At 37.8% G+C, this 21,771-nt stretch overlaps 1 protein-coding gene across 2 annotated transcripts in view; it reads right to left on the bottom strand.

Annotated features, from left to right (window-relative positions):
• The window catches only part of LOC127444526 (protocadherin Fat 1-like), a 142,242-nt gene that overhangs the window by 97,941 nt on the left and 22,530 nt on the right, over nucleotides 1–21,771 (bottom strand). For both annotated transcript variants that reach the window (XM_051703928.1, XM_051703929.1), the window contains exon 3: nucleotides 4,868–5,182. In XM_051703928.1, coding sequence (XP_051559888.1) covers nucleotides 4,868–5,182 — 315 coding nt within the window. The remainder of the gene's footprint in view (nucleotides 1–4,867; nucleotides 5,183–21,771) is intronic.

The following is a 21,771-nucleotide window of genomic DNA, read 5'->3' on the forward strand; positions in this document are numbered from 1 at the left end:
AGGACTCGGAGATAAGACTTGCTGTAGTTTGTGTTTTGTAATCAGAACGCCCATGGAAACCTTAATCAAATATAAATAATGCAGGTAGCTATGGTTTTATTACAACCTATGATAAGGTTAAGTGTTATGAGTTAATTGCTTGATGGTTTGAGCAATATCGCATGAAGTACTTTTAAGTGTAATAAGGAAGTTATAATTGATTCAACTGGCTTTCATCTAATCTAGTAATATTGTAGCCTAGGATACTGTCCTGTTCTGTCTCTCTCTTTCTCTCTCTCTCTCACACACACACACTAACCCTACCCCTAAACCTAACCTAACCCTCACAGAAACCTGTGCACATCAGTAGATTTCAAGCTTAACAAGATTTGTAAAAATTTTTTTACTAGAGATGACCAAATTAAATGTGCTCACTGGTGGGTTTTCAACAAGTTTCACTATATTAGTGAGGACATTTTCAAAACCGTGACACTCACAAATATAGTTAAACCTGTACACACACACACACACACACACACACACACACACACACACACACACACACACACACAAATGGCTGCTTTCATCCATGTACTGTAGAGAGATTTAGTAGGGATCTCTAGTCTTCAGCTCTGCTTTTTAGACTTCTGCAGTGTCTCAGGGATGAAAGTTTAACATGCTTTGATATGCAGGTACATACCTAGCATGTCTGCCACCTTACCTTCCCTCAAAGACATGCCATCACTCTCAATCGCTCTCTGGAACATTTCCTAAATACCTAAATTAACCTCAGCTAAAGAATAAGAGACTTTTATTCTCATCTTCTTTTTGATTTAGTGAATGAAATCAGTTTTTCTGTGGAGGTTGTTGCTAAAATATTTCATGTTCTTTTTAAGGTAGTGTCTGAAATGTTTCATTTATTTTTTAGGTAGTGAATGAATGGTTTTATGTTCTTTTAAGGCAGTCACTAAAATCTTTCATTTTATTTTTGAAATAGTGACAGAAAATTTTTCTATTTATGGTAGTGACTAAAATCTTTTATTTTATTTTTGAGGTAGCGATTGAAATATTTTATTTTCCAAGGAGGTAGTGACTTAAATTTGTTATTTTCATTCCAAAGAAGTGAATGAAATCTCTCATGTTCTTTTTATGCAATGACTGAAATCTTTCATGTTCTGTATAAGGTAGTCACTGAAACCTTTAATTTTCTTTTTAAAGAAGTGAAAGAAAACTCTTTAAGGGAGTGATTGAAATCTTTCATGTTCTTTTTTTAAAAACTTTTTTGAGAACATTTAATTATATGAGGTAGTGGGTAGTGATGGAAATATTTCATTTTGTTTTTAAGGTTGTGATGGAACATATTTTCTTTTTTTTTTTCCATGTATTTTTGAGGTAGTACCTGAAATGTTTAATTTTTGCTAAATTAATTTATTTTTCAAGGAGGTAGTGACTGAAATGTTTTATTTTCATTCCAAGGTTGTAATTGAGATCTTTAATTTTTTTTTTTTCTGAGATCAAAACTGAAGCATTGCTTGTCATCATGATTCCATTAAATGGCTTAAACTCCCAGTTATTGTGAAATGCTTAAAAAAGCATTTAAATCATCACCTGTGATAAGCCTGTGTAAATCTGTGCAAAATGAAAATCAATGTGGTCAAAACCAATCAACCTTGAGGCTGAATTTTAATTTTTAGAATTATGACTTTTAGAATCATTGTTTAAATGAATATTACATAATTAAGCTGACAAACTACAACATGATGTAACTGGTTCTGCATAGAATAGATCCCCTCCATTGAACTTTCCCAATTTTACAGCACTGTACACAATGTGCAGCTGTCTATTATCTAGAGGAGTGAAATGGACACATCCCTGATTATTCCCAGTTATGTTATGTTATGTCTGAGTCTGAAAGTGTTTGGGTGACTGAGCACGGTCTCATGCTTTCTGTCTACAACACAACATTACAAGCTGATACGGTTTACAGCAAGATCAGTTATGCTTGCGGACCTCTTCCTCCGGAGATCTGATATGCACAAAATATTTCAGGAACTTCTCTGAAACTGTTGACTACTAAGAACGAAAGACCTCAGAACTTTAAAGTAGAAGTATTGCGAATACACGTCTCAGAGATAAAAATTCTTATCTCTTTCTCATGGTAATGCATGCAAACACACACTTTAATAATTCACACATCCGTTGCTCTTTGAACAGTTAATGTTTAATGACTAAAAATTCAGACATCCTCAATTTTCCTCTCCTTTTTCCTCCTTTCCTTTTTTTCTTTCCATGGAAAGGATCCAAGTGTGGAATAGTTAGTGAGAACACAGTCTTCTGGAGGACAAACCCTTATTTGGTCTGAAACTCTCATTGGCCACTGCTAGCAAAAATAACCTGAACATTTGTGTATCTGACTGCATGGGGAAAAAAGACCACACAAGTCAGTAAAACACTGAGAGTCTGGCCACCAGCTTTCACAGACTAGCCAAAACCTTCAACTCAAATAAAACTTGAGGGCCAGTTTCTCAGACTGATTACTTTCAGCTTCCCAAAGTTTGAAAGGATTTTATTCACGTCCTTATTTAATCCATATAAAGCTTGTGAATTTAAGAGAAATGTACCTATAGGAGAGAAAAATCATGAATGGGCTTTGCTATCCACATTTATTACACGGCTCTCTGGAATACTCGATTCTGATTGGTCAATGGTGCCTTCTAGCAGTCTGACATTCCTCAGTAACAACCGCACAGCCACATATCAGACCGCTCATTACTGTGCGATCTCTAGAAGTAAACTAATAAAATAATTTCAACTCAGATCAATGTTTCATGTGCATTTATTTATTTATATCTCTGTCTGGGTTTATGTAAGGGATAATGTACAGTCAGCCGGTTGTTATCGCACAATATACTCAGACAGGGTGAAGGGGGTTATTTTGCGATAACTACCGACTGACTGTACATTATCCCACTTATTACACAGCTACTAACCAAAAAAATAAATACATGGACATAAATATTGATTTGCGTTGAAATTATGTAATTTGAGAAGAAAGAAATCGCAGAACAGCTGGAATCAACCTCCGGTTTGCATCAGAGATTTGTTGGTGTTTATTTTGTGAAAAAGACCACCTGACTCCTCAATATTCAGCATATTACAAGACTACTTGCCAAACAGACAAACAAATGGTCATGAAACATTGATTTGCTCTGAAATTGTGTAATTATGTGAGAAGAAAGAAATCGCTGAACAGCTGAAATCAACCTCCGGTTTGCGTCGGAGTTCTGTTGGTGTTTATTTTGTGAAAATGACAGTCTGACTCCTCATTATTCAGCCTATTACAAGACAACTCGCCAAATAAATAAATAAATGCACATGAAACATTGATTTGAGTTGAAATTATTTTATTAGCTTACTTGTAGAGATCGCACAGTGATCCGAGAAGCAGGAGAGATGGCTCAAAGAACCCAGATGAGCGGTCTGATACGTCTAAATCCCCAGATGTGCGGTTGTTACAGAGCAATATCTGACCACTGAATGGCGCCATTGACCAATCAGAATAGAGTATTCCAGATAGCTGTGTAATAATTTGCGATAACAACCGGCTGACTGTACATTATCCCTCTTTATAGCTCTTTACTCCTACAATCTGCTGTCAACTCACTTATATGTGTACATATACTGTATGTATATGTGTATGTTTTTGTTTCTCCAAAGAAAGATTACAAGCAATAACATTTTCCTCTGGGAAAGTATAGACAAGCTATCACCATGTTCCTCGCCAAAACTTTGAAAGTTATTTGTTCTAAGCACTAAAACAAGTTGAGACAACAATAGTGAAGATATTTCATGCACAAAGTAATCTGACCTAACATGTTTCTGAAAAGTCTAAAACTTGAAGTATGAATCATTTCAAGGTGCCCTACAGCTGCCCGCCTCTGGATCTTTGCACCTTTTTACGCCTGTTCTCCTCAGTATGCTGGCAAAATCATGTTCTTATCTAAGGTGGGGGGGGGGAGAAATTGCAGTATAAAATATTCAGTGTGGGTCCATTTAGCAAACCCCATATGTGTACAAAGTGATCCATGAAGAGAGTGAGAATGAGAGCAGAGAGTTAGTGGGTGAGAGAGACAGGGTAAGAAAACAAGAACACGCAATGGAACAGGCGAGTGTGCCTCCAGACTTATTCACTGAGCATTGTGCTACACTGTATGCTTCAGTAGATTTACATAAAAACATAGGTCTGAGACTACAGCAAAGCACTCTAAGAATCTCAGAAGTCCATCTGAACATTGCTAACCTATCTCTTCCTCTCTATTTGTAAGAGTCCTATAGATGGATGTCTACTGCGAAGAACTGATCGCTTTTAGTGTTAAATACAGTATGAAAACGGCTTGAAACTTCCTGGCTTTGGGTTTCATTTAAGCATCAAAGCACACAGTAAACAACTAAAGACCATAGATACCATACCATACTAAGTACAATACTAATGCCTGTTCACACCAAGTCTGATGCGACAAAACAACACAAAAATATATAGTATTAATTGTTTGCACCAAAGCTACTCACACTATCCAATGTACAATTTTTATCATACTCTCATCATTTGTATTCCTGAATGACAGCACGATGCACTCTGGTATGTTATTTTGAACACTTGGAAACTTATAAAGGTCTCATGGCTTAAACACAGCAAAAGTTAAACAAGTGCTTCTTTTAAACAATTTTAAAAAGTCGAGCCATGCGCCCTATGTCTGTTTCAAAGCAGTATTTGAGCAGTTTAGATACTTCTCATAGTCTAGTCTTGTCTACCTCTGAGGCATCTTCACATCGACTGGCACAAAGTCTGTAAGATGAAAACATGGAGCTTTATCTCAAAATCCCTCACCTGTCTTAGGGTTGATGTTAAAGAAGCCCTGGGGGTTCCCACTAGTGATCTTGTAGGAAAGCTTTTCACTGGACTTGGTGTCTGGGTCAAACGCCTCGATTTGGATGATGGAGACGTCTTTGGGTGAATTCTCCATGACTGAGGGATAATAGACTGGTTCAGAGGTCTGAGGAGCATTATCGTTGACATCCTGGACTTCGATGTAGACCTCCATGAAGGAAGACAGTGGGACAACACCGCAGTCAGTTGCGTAGACTGTCAGCCAGTAGTGGGGTACGGTCTCATGATCCAGCAGCTCCTGTGTCCGAATCACACCTGAGGAGAACACAAGGAAAACTTAGGATCTTCATGTCTCAATACAAGATGAATCAATTGGCATTTTTTACTTTTCTGATAGCAACAGCATCACGCAAAAGTTTTCAGTTACCAATCCCATTGTAGAAATACCATACTTGTAAGCATATTTGTTGCCTATGATCAATTAAAGGAATGTTTCGGGTTCACTACAAATTAAGCTCAAATTTACAGCATTTGTGGCATACTGTCGATAACCACTTGGCCTGTCGTGATTATGAAATAATCGTCTGATCCCAGTATTTGATTTAACCATGGTTATTTGAGATAACCGTTTTGTGTGATATTGTGCACTTCAAATTCCAATCACATTTTACTGTCAAAATAAGGGAATTTTAAGCGAATATAGAAATACCATGAACAGCACGTTTGTGTCATCGACGTGTCTCATTTTCCGATGTCATTGCATTATGTGAGCACTATGAATGAACTTCGAGCGTCTCGCTGAGCCGCACTGCGCACCGCTTAGAGCAGCTCCTGTGGAGAGCATTAATATTAACAGTTTCTGAAGCAATGTGAAGCACACAGCTTCTGCGGATATTCACGCCAAACTCCTGTGAAAATATAAGTGAAGATTTTGGTAAAGTTCAAAGATTTTACTTTCATTTAACGATCGTGTAATGGCAAATGTTCTTGGTCATTGCGGGATTATACACGCAGTGATAATGACATGCTGTGACACAGAGGAGGCACACGCTTACTCTATTTCTATGGAGATGATGAAATGAATAAACAAATTTTCAAATAAACACAGAATCTCTTCCTTCAGTCTTCTTTGATGAGAAATAATGTCTTGCGGGTTTAATCGAAGACTTAAAATATCCAGTGAAAGTGAATAATTAAGGACAGAAATATTTTACTATTGCATAATATAATATAATAATCACGAAAGCCCTAAAATAGAAACTTAATCATCATAGTCACAATTATGTTTGACAATTAATCTTTAGCCAAATTTCATAATCGTAAGAGCCCTAATTACCAGAAAATGTTATTTTTGTTTTTTTACTTTATATTGTGTGCATTTTAATGTTTATGTACTAGCCCCATTCACTTCCATTGGAAGTGTCATACCGTAACTGTGATTTTTGCTTTTTTTTTTTTTTTTTATAAACAAAGGACGAAGGGGGCCTGGGTAGCTCAGCGAGTATTGACACTGACTACCACCCTTGGAGTCGTGAGTTCGAATCCAGGGTGTGCTGAGTGACTCCAGCCAGGTCTCCTAAGTATCCCTTGCTAGGGAGGATAGAGTCACATGGGGTAACCTCCTCGTGATCGCGAATAAGTGGTTCTCACTCTCAATGGGGCGTGTGGTAAGTTGTGCGTGGATCGCGGAGTTTAGCATGAGCCTCCACATGCTGTGTGACTCCGCGATGTCGTGCACAGCGAGCCACGTAATAAGATGTGCGGATTGACTGTCTCAGAAGTGGAGGCTGAGACTTGTCCTCCGCAACCCGGATTGAGGTGAGTAACCACGCCACCACGAGGACCTACTAAAGTAGTGGGAATTGGGCATTCCAACATTGGGAGAAAAGGGGATTAAAATAATAATAATAAAAAAAATAAAAAATAAACAAGGGACGAGTCAAAAATGACCCAAGTTCAGCCAGGAAACTCTATAGGTTTTCCGAATTATATTCCGTCAGCCAACTGGCTCACTCACACGTGACATGATAAACCAGTCTGTTTGTTTGGAGTAATCTGGTTGGTTCCTTCAAGTATATTCGAGGAGCCAATCAGCTCGCATCTCTCTCTTTGCGTAGCATTTAAATAGCTCAGTCTTGTGATAGCAGTTCACCGCAGCACCATCCCCAGCTCCCACCTGTCTAGATCTGCTACATGGGATTTAATGTATACCTAACTGTGCAGCAGCACGTCTTTTGTGGTGTTTTATGCAGCAGCATGATCACATGGTTACTCAGCATGTTTATTTACTAACAGTAGCAAGTCTCCATACTTGCTCTGCAGTAGCAGCAACATAGCAGATCTAGTCCGCCAAGACCAATATCTTATCTACATGCCTTCCCTACATCAGCATGCCAAACATTTCCGAGAGTTGTCATGGCTGAACTACTTTCTGTGGTAATCAACATTACGTCACAAATGCTGTCGACTGACCTTATCTTGTACTGAACCAGGAACATTCATTCAATTTCACAGTGGAAAGTGTCCGATAATAGGGAGGATATCGGGATTGAGTAGTATTCAGCTGGTCATTTGATTTCATCACGTTGGCCACTATGATGGACACCATCATTATGTACAATAAAAATATTTTTCTAGGCCACTGGTATGACTGGATTCTTTGTCTCATGTGGGTGAACATAATTTTACACATATTGTTAAAAAGTAAAAATTTCTTCAAGTTTAAAACTTTAAGTGCACCTTTAAATAGCATCTCTACATTTCTCAGATGCAACATCCTATGCCAATCATGCTTTGCCAGCAATAATGGTAGCCTAGAAGCAGATAAGTGGCTCTGAAAGGTTTGAGGGGGAACCCAATACCTCTTATGGATTATCTTATGGTCCTCTAAGTGTACAAATCCTTTATTAAATTTAGCTTTGCTTGGAGCCAGGGTCACCTGTTCGGCTCTCTACCTTGCAATCTCAACATTACAGTGGTTTAGAGCATGGACCACAAGTATGCTGCATTGTACTCAACTGTGACAACAGTCTGCCTATTCAGATGGGCAAGACTCTCTCACAGTCATAAAGGAATTAGACGGGGGGTGGAAGAGGAGGTGGAGGCTGTCAAAGCACAAACAGCAGCTCTGCATACAAAGAGCAGTCAAATACAACACATATGATGGTTAGAAGAGAGATGAAGGGAAAGAAGGTGAGAGAGAAAGCAAATAAGCACATGGACTTTGATCTGAACATTCATCCATGCCACCAGTGCGCGCTGGTGTAAGAAGGTGCGGCATAATTTATGGAGCAGAATGATTCATGAAGTTTTAATATCATCATCTGGCCGAATAAAGCCTAGGCCTGTTTGACTCTAATAAAGATTTTGCTTACATGAAAAGCTGTGCTGTAATGTTATCTGTAACCAAGTGATCTCATCATTATGGAGGCAGGCATGGGTGGGAGTTGGTGAATGGAGAAAAAGAGGTAGAAAGACACTCCCTGGCCAAAGTTTACAGAGGCAAGCACAGGGAGGTTACTGTAATTGAAAACTCAAGCCGATTATACTTGAACTTTGAGATTATACCTTGCTGGCTAAGAAACCTTAGGATTCGGTTGTGTTCAGGTTTCAAATTATTAAATCAAGAATATGTTTTCACTTACTAACTCATTTTAACATTTAAGCCAGTTCAGCAGATTTAGTTTAGCTCCAAAGTACAAGCAGATAACAGGCTGTAAATGAGAGCATGCATCATGTTTCGCATGTCGCACAAGGACATGCGAAACAAGGGAGATACATCATTATCCTATTTGATCCAGAACAATCTTTTCCATGGTGCATAGCTCCAGTTCAAGTGTCTTACAGGTTCTTTGTTTCGTTAACTTGCTCTGCTGGGCTGTAACAAACTCAGAGGACCTGAAGCAGCCTCAAGGGGGTTAAGTGAGAAAGAGAATAGCTCCTTTAAAACAGACTCTTTCACAGGCTCAGGCTGTTTTATTTGACATTCTATGCCCTAGCTTTCATTCATCATTGATCCAAAACACCTGACGTTAGCTAGGTAGCTTAAGGCTCTAATATAGGAGGTAGGTAGAAGGAAACGGACAGCTCACTTCATCTTGCTCATGGCTATCGGGGTATAGGGTGGCCCATACATCAACACTGTTATATATTCGATGTTGTAAAAACTCTGCTCTGAGTCAAGGCTTTATGGTACCTTGATCCCGCCATGGAAAAATAAAATAAAAAAGGTAATACTGACTTTATATCTCACTATAGCAACTTTATTTCTTATAATTGTGACTTTTGATCTCGCAGTTGCAACAATCATGCAACTACAAGATATAAAGTCGCAATTGCGAGATATAGCATAAAGTCACAATTGCGAGAAATAAACTCACAATTACGAGAAATAACCCCGCAATTATGATAAATATATTCGCAATTGTGCGATATAAAGTCAGAATTACCTTTATTTTTTTTCCTTTATTCCATGGCGAGATAAAAAAAATTAAGTCGCAATTACGAGATGCTATGGGCTCAAGTAGCAATTGTGAGATGTAAGCATATATAAATAAACTCACAAATTAGAGAAATAAACTCATTGTGAGGTATAAAGTCAGAATTGTCCTTTTTTTTTTTTTTTTACCTTTACCTTTATTCAATGCCGGGATCAAGGTACCACAAGGCTTGATGAAGGAATGTGCATAAGAAAACAGGAAAACGTTGTAAAAGACTTCAAATAACTTTTTTTTCATTGTGAACTTTCTGAAGAGAATGTGTGGCACTTTCCTGTGCAAAACTCATCTAACCCTGGGTAACAGTAATAGTATGATTGTCTTCGCAAACAACATTACAGTAACTAAGCAAGTAAACAAATTAAAAGAAAAAAAACTCTGAGCAAATACTTCTACATAACTTTGCAGGAGATTTGTTTAGCACTATTGATTAATTTCTATGCATATGTAGCAGTTTAAATGTAATGAACTGAGATGGGTGATTTATTTTTTCATTTTTTTTGTGCAAGGCTTAGAATGTGGAACATTTATTTAAAAAAAATACTTTTATTGTATATGGTACTAATCAGCAAAGGAGTACAGAGAGTACAAATCAGAGAATGTGCCTGTGCGAAAAAAGAAGGAACTAGAACAAGGTGTAGTTTGATGTAGAGCACAGGAAGATGGCATTAGGGATGAGAGGGCTAAGAACAAAGAATGACAAAGACAAATGAGTGAGTGAGAGAGGGAAGCAGGGTGTGAGAATGTGTCAAATAGAGTCAGAGGAGCTTAATGACAGATGTTGACAGAAGAAGGTGAGAGAGGTGGAAGGAGAAAGAGATAAAGGGTGTAATGGAAAATTAGTTTTTCCTCTGCCAAACAGAGGAAAACTGTGTATGTGTCCATACATGAGTGCTCATTTGGATGACTAGGGGATACACACAAAAGAAAGCAGCTCTTTCAACCTCAACAGATCCCTGATTTAAATGACCTGCCTGTCAACCTCATAATGCAGTCACCAGGATGATGACTTTACCAACACAAACAAACTCCCACAAAAGACTTGACACTGCACAACCATACTGAGCTAAGATATGTTTCATATTTCAGCATATTTTGGCCTTTTTGCCACATTCATTTAAAAGAACAGTAGTATGATGACAGAAAATGATGACGAGGAGAGGGGGACGGGGACCAATCAGAAAATGTTGCAAGCCAAAACTGAACTCACATCACCCACATGAGGGCCAACATGTCAGAGCATGTGCGCAAACTAGGCCACGGCTCCAACAGATCGACTTTACACCGGTGCCACGCTTAACAGACTCCAAACATCTCAATTTTGGCCGAGGGTGTCACACATGCAGACTCATGGTTTGCTGAGATCTCGGTCTCTTCAGCTGGAGGTATGACACGCTTGCCGATACAAAATGTGACAAAAATACCAACTCACCAAAACTCTCTCTCCGATTCCCTGTCACGTGGAGCTCGCCGAAATAACAACAGGAGTACCAAGTGAGCATAAACAATTGTAAAAAAGTGATTTAGGATGTGATTCATGAAGTAACTTTACCTTGCGAAAGTGTGTGATTGTGTATTTATCCCCTAAAGGCTTGCCATAGAACACGTTTGTCCATATGCAGCTTTCAGTGAGTAAAGAAATCCCGTTCAATAAAAGAAACTGTTTGTGTGTGCCACTGCAGTCATTTTAGTGCAGCAGAAAAACGCAGGAAAAACGATTGGTGACAAAATCATTATGGACTACAATCAGCATTTGTGATGCAAGTATGATAAAAACATTTCGATCAGCCTGACGTCTTGTCAGTTCTTCAGTAAAAGCTCACTGGTCAATTTAAGAGAACACACAAACCCACCCCATGACAGAAATATTTTTTCTGTCATGTTGGATCCTTTTTTCCCATTGCTGTGGCCTTTAAATCAGCAGAGAGTCCCGACAGTCAAGTGATTAACAACCTCCTGCTGGCAAATGTTAATGTGTGCTTTAGGGCTGTCAAATAAAAAAACTAAATTCGAACATTCGTCGAATGTAAAATAAAAATGCTAATTTTTATCATTCGAATTAAGTCACTGAACCGATTGCATTCTAGGGCTAAGATCAGACTAAGCTCAGTGAATAAAACAGAATGTGGGTGTCTCGAGACGCACTTCAAAGGCTGAATTTCCTTTTTTACATGGACGCAGTGTCTAACAATACAGCGTTCCTGCATGAGACGCTGATGCGGGCTGACGGTTCGTCTAGCCTAGCGCATACTTATATTAAAAATGTGCATACTTACATTAAAAATACGCATTCGGAGTGAACAGCCCCTTAGGTGGAGTTCTTTTGCTGTTGTATCTTGCTCTCTTACTAGTGTCTCGCTGCATAAGCGTTAGGTACATACATACAACTGTATTTAATGAGAAACACTGTGGTATTATTGCAGGTATTATGAAGCTTGTGTCTGTGGTAGTACTTTATTTGATGCTAATGTGCAACACCAAGATAACACAGAACTGTCTATTGTAGTGTTTCTTTTCTCATTTTACTTTTTTTACTTAAAGGTGCTATATGTAATATTTTTACTGTACTAAATCATAAAATGACCATAATATGTCATTAAAGAATTAGGAAACATTCTAAGTTGAAATACTGGCTTCTCCGATAATAATGCTAAAGCCAGTATATTCTACTTTGAAGTTTCCATTCCGGGCCAGAATTTCTGTTTATGTTTTGGCCTGTGTGATCCCGCCCACTGCCCACTCACCAATAGTATTTTGACACCGCCGGGTTGCCAGATTTGAACAAGTTTGCAGGCAAACAACACTGCGTACTGCAACCATGGAAGCCAGCAAACAAACTGGATCAGAGATAACAGATTCCACCCGACCTAAAAAGCCTCGCCATCCATCTAAATACCACCATAACCAGAGGTGTAGTAAAACAAGGATAAATACTGGAGATGCATTTGGAAGATTGAGACAGCTTAAAGCCCAGAAAAATCCTTTAAATCCTTTAAAACTGATACTGAGTTGGCTAATTTGCGTCAACATTCTGGCAACCCGCATGAGCTTCGAGTCTGGGGTGGGGCAGACAATTCTCCAATATTTTGAATTTGGACAGCAGAACCCATTTCAAACGCTTGTTGTCAATCTTACATATAGCACCTTTAAGATTTCAGAAAGTCAACTGGCTAAATTTTTTGACTTCATCATTTTACACACGCGTTAACATCTAAATATGTTCTGGATTGTTGCGCCCTCTTGTGGATGTAGAAAAAAACTGTTATCTTGTAGATTTAAACTCACCTTAAATAATGTCTTTCAAATTCAAATTTAATTCGAACTTGAAGTAAAAAATGTAAATGCACTTTTTTAGCTATGCTGACAGCCCTAGTGCGCTTTGTCTCCCTCCACCTGGCTGGTGATTGTGTCAATGAAGCTCACGCCTAATATCACTGGAAAAATCAGCTAGTGTGGCGCTGGCTTTAGCTGAGGTTGTAGAATGCTCAAAACTAGCAGGGTAAAGGCCAAAGTACACTTTGGTTAGACGCGATTGCTAAGTGTATTTAGGGCTGTCACGATTATGAAATTTGGCTGACGATAAACTGTCAAACAAATAATTGTGATTATGACGATTAATTGTCTGTTTTAGGGCTGTGACGATTAATTGTCTCGTTAAGGGCTTTCACGATTAATTGTCATATAAATTGTCATTTTTTTTTAGGTGTGCTTTGTTTCAACATGTATTCTTCATACACCTTAAGAAGTAATTTTTACACATTTAACTTGAAATATATAAATCAAATAATAAAATAGGGATAAACAATGATTTCCTTTTAAGGCTTTAAAAACTTATGAATGACATGAAAAAAAAATTAAATATCAAAATATTTTTATAAATATGTCTCTTTTTGGTCAACTTTAGTTTTGGTCAACTGTACACTTGTTTTTTGAACTCATATATTTTATAGTTTTTTAAATAAAAAATAAAATATCATTTTTATATATGTTTTATTATATTTATATTATATTATGCAATAGTAAAATATTTATTTCCTAATTTCTTCACTTTCACACATTATTTTACAGCTCTGATTATTAAACCCACAAGCCCTTATTTGTCATGAAGCAAAACCTTTACTATTTCGTTTCATCAATGTATTACTCCACAGAAATAGAGTAAGCGTGCATCTCCTCTTTGTCAATGCGTGTCAACAGCTCGTCTGAACCAGGAACATTTGCCATTACACGATCGTTTAAAGTGAAACTAGAGCGCTTTGCGTTCACTATATCAAAGTTTATACTTGTTTGATTATATTTTCGCTGGAGTTTGGCGCAAGCCTCTTCTGACAGTGCACGCATCAGAGTGCTTCATGCACTCTTTCCAACAGGATCTGGTTGATGTCTGTGGCTCAGTGATGCTCGGCCTCAAAGTTCAACTGAATGACACACAAACGTGCCGTTCTTGGCATTTGAACAGTATTTTCTCTTAAAATTCCCTTATTTGGCCATTAAAATGTGATTGGAATTTGAATGCCCAATAATCGCGGTTAGATCAAATAACTGCACTCAGACGGTTACTTAATAATCGCGACAGGCCTAGGTGTATGTGTACAGGAAGCATGACTCAAATTTTGTCATCAAAAGAGTGCTCAAGTACTGAACGTGTGCGGCTCGATTTTCACTCGTACTCTGAACATGCAGTATGCGCATACGCTAGGAATTATTTGTACTAATTTGTGGGTCCACAAGGTGGCAATACTCACATTTGAGCCATTACTGTCACAAAGAAGTGCTGTAAGATGATGTAATCACCGATAAACAACATGAGACAAAGGTAGAAACAACAACAGTGGATGTGCATGTCAAGAACATTATGGGCACTGTGACTGTTTCGTGATACTTTTCGCATGATCAACAGCAGGGACATGTGCTGACAATGCATAAAGATGCGGACTCTCCGTATTAGAGGAAGACCGACATATCGGTTTTACAGATTAATCGGTGTAGATAGTTGTTTTTTGGAACTAACTTTTTTCCCCCTCCTTTTATTCCTGTGGCCGGTGCTAGAGGAATCTACAATTAGAACGGCTTGGTTCTAAAGTAGAACAGCGGCCCCTAGAGGTGAAATAAAAACAATCACTGACACTTTGTGGGGATTTGCTAAATCTACATTTGTCATCATTGACAATATTTATCCATATTTTTATCCTAGCTTCAATGCATATTTTGTTATTTTGATTAGATGATCAAGTGTTATAAATTGAAGCGAGGTATATAGCATCTATGTCTGTGCAAATTTTTTTAACATTTTATAAATCAATTTAGAAAACGATCAGCCGATCGGTTCTCTGTCTTTTCTTCAGTTATCTATATCAGTAAAATCTACTATCTGTCGATCTCTAATATGCGTGTAATATGAAAAACTAGGACACTTGACATTTGTGTTACGCGCACTGTGCGCAAGACATACTGGCGTGCCGAAAAGTGACGTAGGCTATAAGCTACTTTGCCCTTAAACGAAAATTCACAAAAAAAAATTGGCAAAACAAATCATTTGCACCAAGTCTGATGCCAAAATTTTTTAATTCTCTAAAGAATTTTAAATATCTGAATTCATTATAACATCTGAACAAATAAAAAAAAAAACGTAACCTTGCCTTTGAAAAACAAAACATATCACAGTACAATATTTCGGGCTCTGAGTGCATTGTTTCATTGTAAACTCATGTCTTCACCATGTAAATTCTAGGGATGTACCGATACCAATTTTATCTCTTCCAATCTGATTCCGATATCTGAAATCTCAGTATCGGCCGATACCGATCCCAAACCGATACCAGTGTTGTTGTTTTTTGCATAATCAGTTTAGAATATCTTTACATTTATTGTGTGGAACTATTAGGGGTACTCTTTAATATGTAAAGAAACACAAACCTCTAACTGCACATTATTTCAATATAAATGTATAACTTATTAAGAAAAACTTTGTTAACTTGTCCAATGGATAGTGTCGCAGCAAAATTAACAGTAATTCTAGTCTAAGTGTTCAGTAGAAAATAAGTAAGTTTTTATTTTATTTTTTGCCAAAAAAATTACATTTTGTATCTGGATTTTAAAGGATTCAGATCTATATTTGTTTAATTTAGTTATAAGATATCAGCTCACTTTTCATTCACAGTTATTTTCTGGAACCCATTCAACATAAATATTATTATAATTTGTAAACAAATAATAAAAATAATAAATTACTATTATTATTATTATTATTATTGACTTTTAGAATTTTAAATACAACAGTAATATTTCTCAATCGTGCACCTTTAACTTTAAAACCCTCTCGCTTTTATTTTGACATTCTGATCTCTCCAGGAAGTCCTGTATGTGTCTGTTTGTAGGCAAGTTCACATTAGTTTAATTGGCTTCTTATTCAAATTCTGGTAAAATGCACATCCGGTGCCATTCTAAATGGACCGATACCCGATCCATCTAAACATGTCAGTATCGGAGCCAATACCAATCCAGGTATTGGAACGGTGCCATCCCTAATAAATTCATGTCTCATGCCATGTTTTTGTGCAGTAAATTCTGACTTGGTGTGAATAGACCATAAATCCAACAGCCTGGATTTACCAACTAAACTGCCCACAAGCAATTATCTTCTAGAACCCTTGCTGAGTGGATTAGATCCAAACTGACATGCAAGAAACTTTGCCTAACAATAAACATTCTCAACAGGATTTTGATTCGTAAACACGAGCCCTTTACGACATTAAGCAGCCCTGACTGAGAAGAGCCTGGTCATTGTTTTAAAGAAGCTTCAGGCATTCTTCAGGGTTAAAGCTCAAGCTTAATTGTTGGTACAATCCTCAACGCATAATTCTACAGGAAGATAAGCTCCTCAATTGCATCTTTAAAATATGTCTCCCAAAAGTTTGATCCTTTGACTACAACTTAGCAATGGATGTAATACTGTTTAGTTCAAACAGGATGTGGTATGTGGGAATTTTTAAAGAAAACAACATGAAAACATCTTGGCTTATTCATCAATCCAGGTCTGTGTAGTCTGTTATTGTAGTGATTCACTCTGTGCAATAAGGTGTTTCAAAGGTATTCTGCCACACATTTGAATCGACCGTGGTTGAGGAAGTTGTAAAACCTGCCCTGAGGCTGTAGAAAATGATGACAGAAATACAGCAGGTCTTTCTCTCGCGCTGCTTTGTCTTTGTTTTTTCACCCTAAAGCGAGACCTTTCACAGCTCTCTGAGCACCTCACTGAACAATGAGAACCGCTCACACTGACTCAACATGGCTGACCTTGCATGTAGGTGTGTGCATATTTGTGTTTGGAGAGACAGACAGAGGAAGCAAATTTCATTCTCAGACTTCCAGAATAACTGCTTAGATCTTAGGTCAGCTATTATCCAAATTGACTTAAGCTGTGTGGAGACTTTATATATTACAGACATATTTACAGTATATATATATATATACAGGTGCATCTCAATAAATTAGAATGTCGTGGAAAAGTTCATTTATTTCAGTAATTCAACTCAAATTGTGAAACTCGTGTATTAAATAAATTCAATGCACACAGACTGAAGTAGTTTAAGTCTTTGGTTCTTTTAATTGTGATGATTTTGGCTCACATTTAACAAAAACCCACCAATTCACTATCTCAACAAATTAGAATATGGTGACATGCCAATCAGCTAATCAACTCAAAACACCTGCAAAGGTTTCCTGAGCCTTCAAAATGGTCTCTCAGTTTGGTTCACTAGGCTACACAATCATGGGGAAGACTGCTGATCTGACAGTTGTCCAGAAGACAATCATTGACACCCTTCACAAGGAGGGTAAGCCACAAACATTCATTGCCAAAGAAGCTGGCTGTTCACAGAGTGCTGTATCCAAGCATGTTAACAGAAAGTTGAGTGGAAGGAAAAAGTGTGGAAGAAAAAGATGCACAACCAACCGAGAGAACCGCAGCCATATGATTGTCAAGCAAAATTGATTCAAGAATTTGGGTGAACTTCACAAGGAATGGACTGAGGCTGGGGTCAAGGCATCAACCACACACAGACATGTCAAGGAATTTGGCTACAGTTGTCGTATTCCTCTTGTTAAGCCACTCCTGAACCACAGACAACGTCAGAGGCGTCTTACCTGGGCTAAGGAGAAGAAGAACTGGACTGTTGCCCAGTGGTCCAAAGTCCTCTTTTCAGATGAGAGCAAGTTTTGTATTTCATTTGGAAACCAAGGTCCTAGAGTCTGGAGGAAGGGTGGAGAAGCTCATAGCCCAAGTTGCTTGAAGTCCAGTGTTAAGTTTCCACAGTCTGTGATGATTTGGGGTGCAATGTCATCTGCTGGTGTTGGTCCATTGTGTTTTTTGAAAACCAAAGTCACTGCACCCGTTTACCAAGAAATTTTGGAGCACTTCATGCTTCCTTCTGCTGACCAGCTTTTTAAAGATGCTGATTTCATTTTCCAGCAGGATTTGGCACCTGCCCACACTGCCAAAAGCACCAGAAGTTGGTTAAATGACCATGGTGTTGGTGTGCTTAACTGGCCAGCAAACTCACCAGAACTGAACCCCATAGAGAATCTATGGGGTATTGTCAAGAGGAAAATGAGAAACAAGAGACCAAAAAAATGCAGATGAGCTGAAGGCCACTGTCAAAGAAACCTGGGCTTCCATGCCACCTCAGCAGTGCCACAAACTGATCACCTCCATGCCACGTCGAATTGAGGCAGTAATTAAAGCAAAAGGAGCCCCTACCAAGTATTGAGTACATATACAGTAAATTAACATACTTTCCAGAAGGCTAACAATTCACTAAAAATGTTTTTTTTTATGGTCTTATGATGTATTCTAATTTTTTGAGAGAATGAATTGGTGGGTTTTTGTTAAATGTGAGCCAAAATCATCACAATTAAAAGAACCAAAGACTTAAACTACTTCAGTCTGTGTGCACTGAATTTATTTAATACACGAGTTTCACAATTTGAGTTGAATTACTGAAATAAATGAACTTTTCCACGACATTCTAATTTATTGATATGCACCTGTGTGTATATATATATATTGATTATTGCCCTTGATATTGTAAACATAAAAAAGCTAAATCAATATTTGGTGTGGCCACCTTTGCCTTCAAAACAGCTCCAATTCTCCTAGGTACACCTGGATACAGTTTTTCTTGGTTGTTGGCAGATAGGATGTTCCAAGCTTCTTAGAGGATTCACCACAGTCCTTCTATCTATTTCGGCTGTCTCAATTGCTTCCGTTTCTTCTTGTAATCCCAGACTAATTCAGTATTCAGTTGGGGGCTCTGTGGGGACCATGCCATCTGTTGCAGGGCTCCCTGTTCTTCTATTCTATTTGCAAAATAAATGTTTGGGAGTCTAACATTTATATTTCCTATTGACACACTAAAGCTGAAGATATAAATAACCATCTTAAGACAAATGCTTTTGTGAAACTTCTTATGTGTTACTTTTGCACAGTACTGTGTGTATATATATGATAGTGTCCAAAAACAAAATGATAAATGAAAAGCACATTTTATGAAGCAAGCACATCATATCGTGTCGCTTCTATGACACTCACGTTTCACATGTCAGCTTGCGTGCTTGACTGGTTTCGAACAACAGTCTTCCGAGTTCAAAGTCCAACTCTCTATTGGGTGAACTACTGCAGAAGCAAATCACAATGGAATAAGTGTGTAAATGTACTGTAGGTCAGTCTTTAATACAAGCGTTAAAATGTATAATTCTTCAAATGGTGCATTAGAGTAAAAAAAATTCGATATTATAACATAGCAGTGTGTTATAGTGTGAAAAAATAAGTGTTTATAAAGTCATAATTAGCCATTGTACTCGTAATTTGTGTGGAAGCAGCACCTCTAGTTTTGATTTGACCAGGAAACTGCACAAAACAAAATGTGGCACTTAAGTCATTTTGCTAAAATTTAGTTAAAGAAACGTTCTATGAGACTAGGTTGATATATTTTGTCCCTCAATATAGTGAGACAAAAAGACAACTAGAAAACATACACAAGCAAACAAAACTCTCCTTTTCTCTCCTTTTTCAAACACTTACAAACACATGGCACGGCTTCAATTTGAGAGGTTGTAAATTGCATGTGTACGAAAAGCTGGCAATTGCACCAAATTAGAAAGCCAAAAAAGATTACTGAGCTTGTCAAAAAGAGGATTATGATATGTAAAATCCTGTTTATCCCTAGCGTTCATTTTCATAAAAAGATGAGTTGCCTTCAAAAAACTGTCAATATCATAGTTATTTTCTGACTGAGAATGTGTAATAAGCCACAAGATTTTAGCTCCTGTAAGCGCACTTGACTTTGACAGAACTGCCAACATCTTATGGAGTTTTGTGTTCCTTGCCATAGTCGCCTTCAGCTTGCTCACTGGGGTTCCAAATACAATTATTATTGAATTATTTATTTTTATACTCAATTTAAAATCATATTTAATCAAACTACACAATGATGACTTTGTTAAATCATGGTTTTCTGTAAAGCTGCTTTGAAACAATGTGTGTTGTGAAAAGCGCTATTCAAATAAAAATGACTTGATTGTAAATATAATCAAATCAAAGCCTGACCAACTCTGAGCAATTCTCTGACCTTCAGCGAGTGACTCCACAAGACTTCTCATATGTAGTGGAGGTGGGAGGAATCAGAAGGATAAGTTAGGGCAGCTTAGGATGAGTTTTACCCTGCTCTGCACTTTAAAAGTCATCCATTTCGCTTTGAACTAGCTTGGTTAATTCTGTTCGTTAGAATCCGGCATTCCTCCACCTTCTTAGGCCTCCTGCTCACATGCTTACATAAACTTTCTCAGCTATTTTTCTCTCCACCTCCCGCTTCACTCTTGTTTCAGTCTTTTTCCTCTTCCGAGAGTCTAGAGAAATAGTTTAGATTCCTGTGTCACAACCAGGAGTATTAGAAGGGAACCCTTGGCTAAGATCCCACCACCCCCCTTTCCCAACTTTAAACATATCATGCTCTCAGTTCCCAGAGTTTTTTTGAGGGGCTATAAAAGTGATCTACCCCACTTCACTTTCACTTCAGCAGTGCAGGAGGGCCTGGATTGTACAACACAAGCCTTGAGTGATTTTTGTACCCATTTTAAGATTCAACTTCAAAATATATCCTTTATTACTTCATAAAACCATGAACAATATTTGTTAAAATGGGTATAATGTGCTGGACTTAAACAAAAATTGACAACAGTGTGGGTCAGGATGAGTAAATCTTGAGTAAATTCCACTTGGACAACAAACAAAAATCCAGTGAAATATCTCAATAAAAGGCTGCCATTGCTGAGGTTATCGGCTTCTAATAGCAGACTGAAGAAGCAATTAAAGAACAAGTGCTTGATGAATTTAACAGACACTGTGGCACACAAAAGCCATCTTATCTGCAGGGCATCCTGGACAAGTGATTATGGGCTTGCATAAGCCTCTTGAGTCCACCCTCTATTTCCATGTTACACATCATTGCATTTGCACTGTATCGTCTGGGTTAACAAAGCAACAAGCAACCAGGAATGCACTGAAAACAGCTAGTAACATCCGGCTCGTGGGTAAAATCATACAGAATCATTTGACTGACTTAACAATATAGCAAACTGTCTCGCTCTACATATCGCACAAATCTCATCATCTTAAAAGCAGATAGAAAGCGGAAATCCAACAAATGAATTTTTAAAACAACAACCATTAAGATATGTGTGCACTCCAGCTGGAAGGCTTAAGAAAAAAATCAGCAATGTGTTAATGAAAATCTTATAAATTATGTTGCCTAAGAGGCAAGAATAAAAAACAAAGAAAAAAAAAAAAAACTATAAAAAGTACATTAGATGAGAAAAAGTATCAATGAACGAAGTTATGCAATTTCAATTATGGATGTGCACGGTTACCATTTGTAACATTCGGTTAACCACGGGGCTTCACAAACAGTTAATCGGTGTTTAGAAAAACCGTACATAGAAAAAAACAGCGCAGACACACAGAAAAGCATGTTTGAATAGCACCTTACTTGCCCTATACTTGAAAAACTGACCCAAACCTAATGGTTTGTCAAAACTCGTCGAGTTTGGGACGGGTTGAAGACCTCTTTTGCTCATGTAGAATAACTGAATAGTGATTTTGGTATTGGAATAGTGGCGCGTCGAGCAGTTTACCGAATGTCGACTATCCGTGCACATCCCTAATTTCAGTGCAGCTGATGGGGAACTGCTTTAGCTTATTCATTCCAAGTAAGAACTTCTACTGACACTTGTGCAGACAGATCCCATTGTCCCAAACACCTCATGTTATTGCAAAGGCCTTCCAGCCTGGCAGCGAGCGAGGCCTGTTTGTTTGAATATCATGTTTATTATTTAAGGATGCTCTTTTCCCCC

Source organism: Myxocyprinus asiaticus, chromosome 8 (genome assembly GCF_019703515.2).
Source record: "Myxocyprinus asiaticus isolate MX2 ecotype Aquarium Trade chromosome 8, UBuf_Myxa_2, whole genome shotgun sequence".
NCBI classification, from domain to species: domain Eukaryota; kingdom Metazoa; phylum Chordata; class Actinopteri; order Cypriniformes; family Catostomidae; genus Myxocyprinus; species Myxocyprinus asiaticus.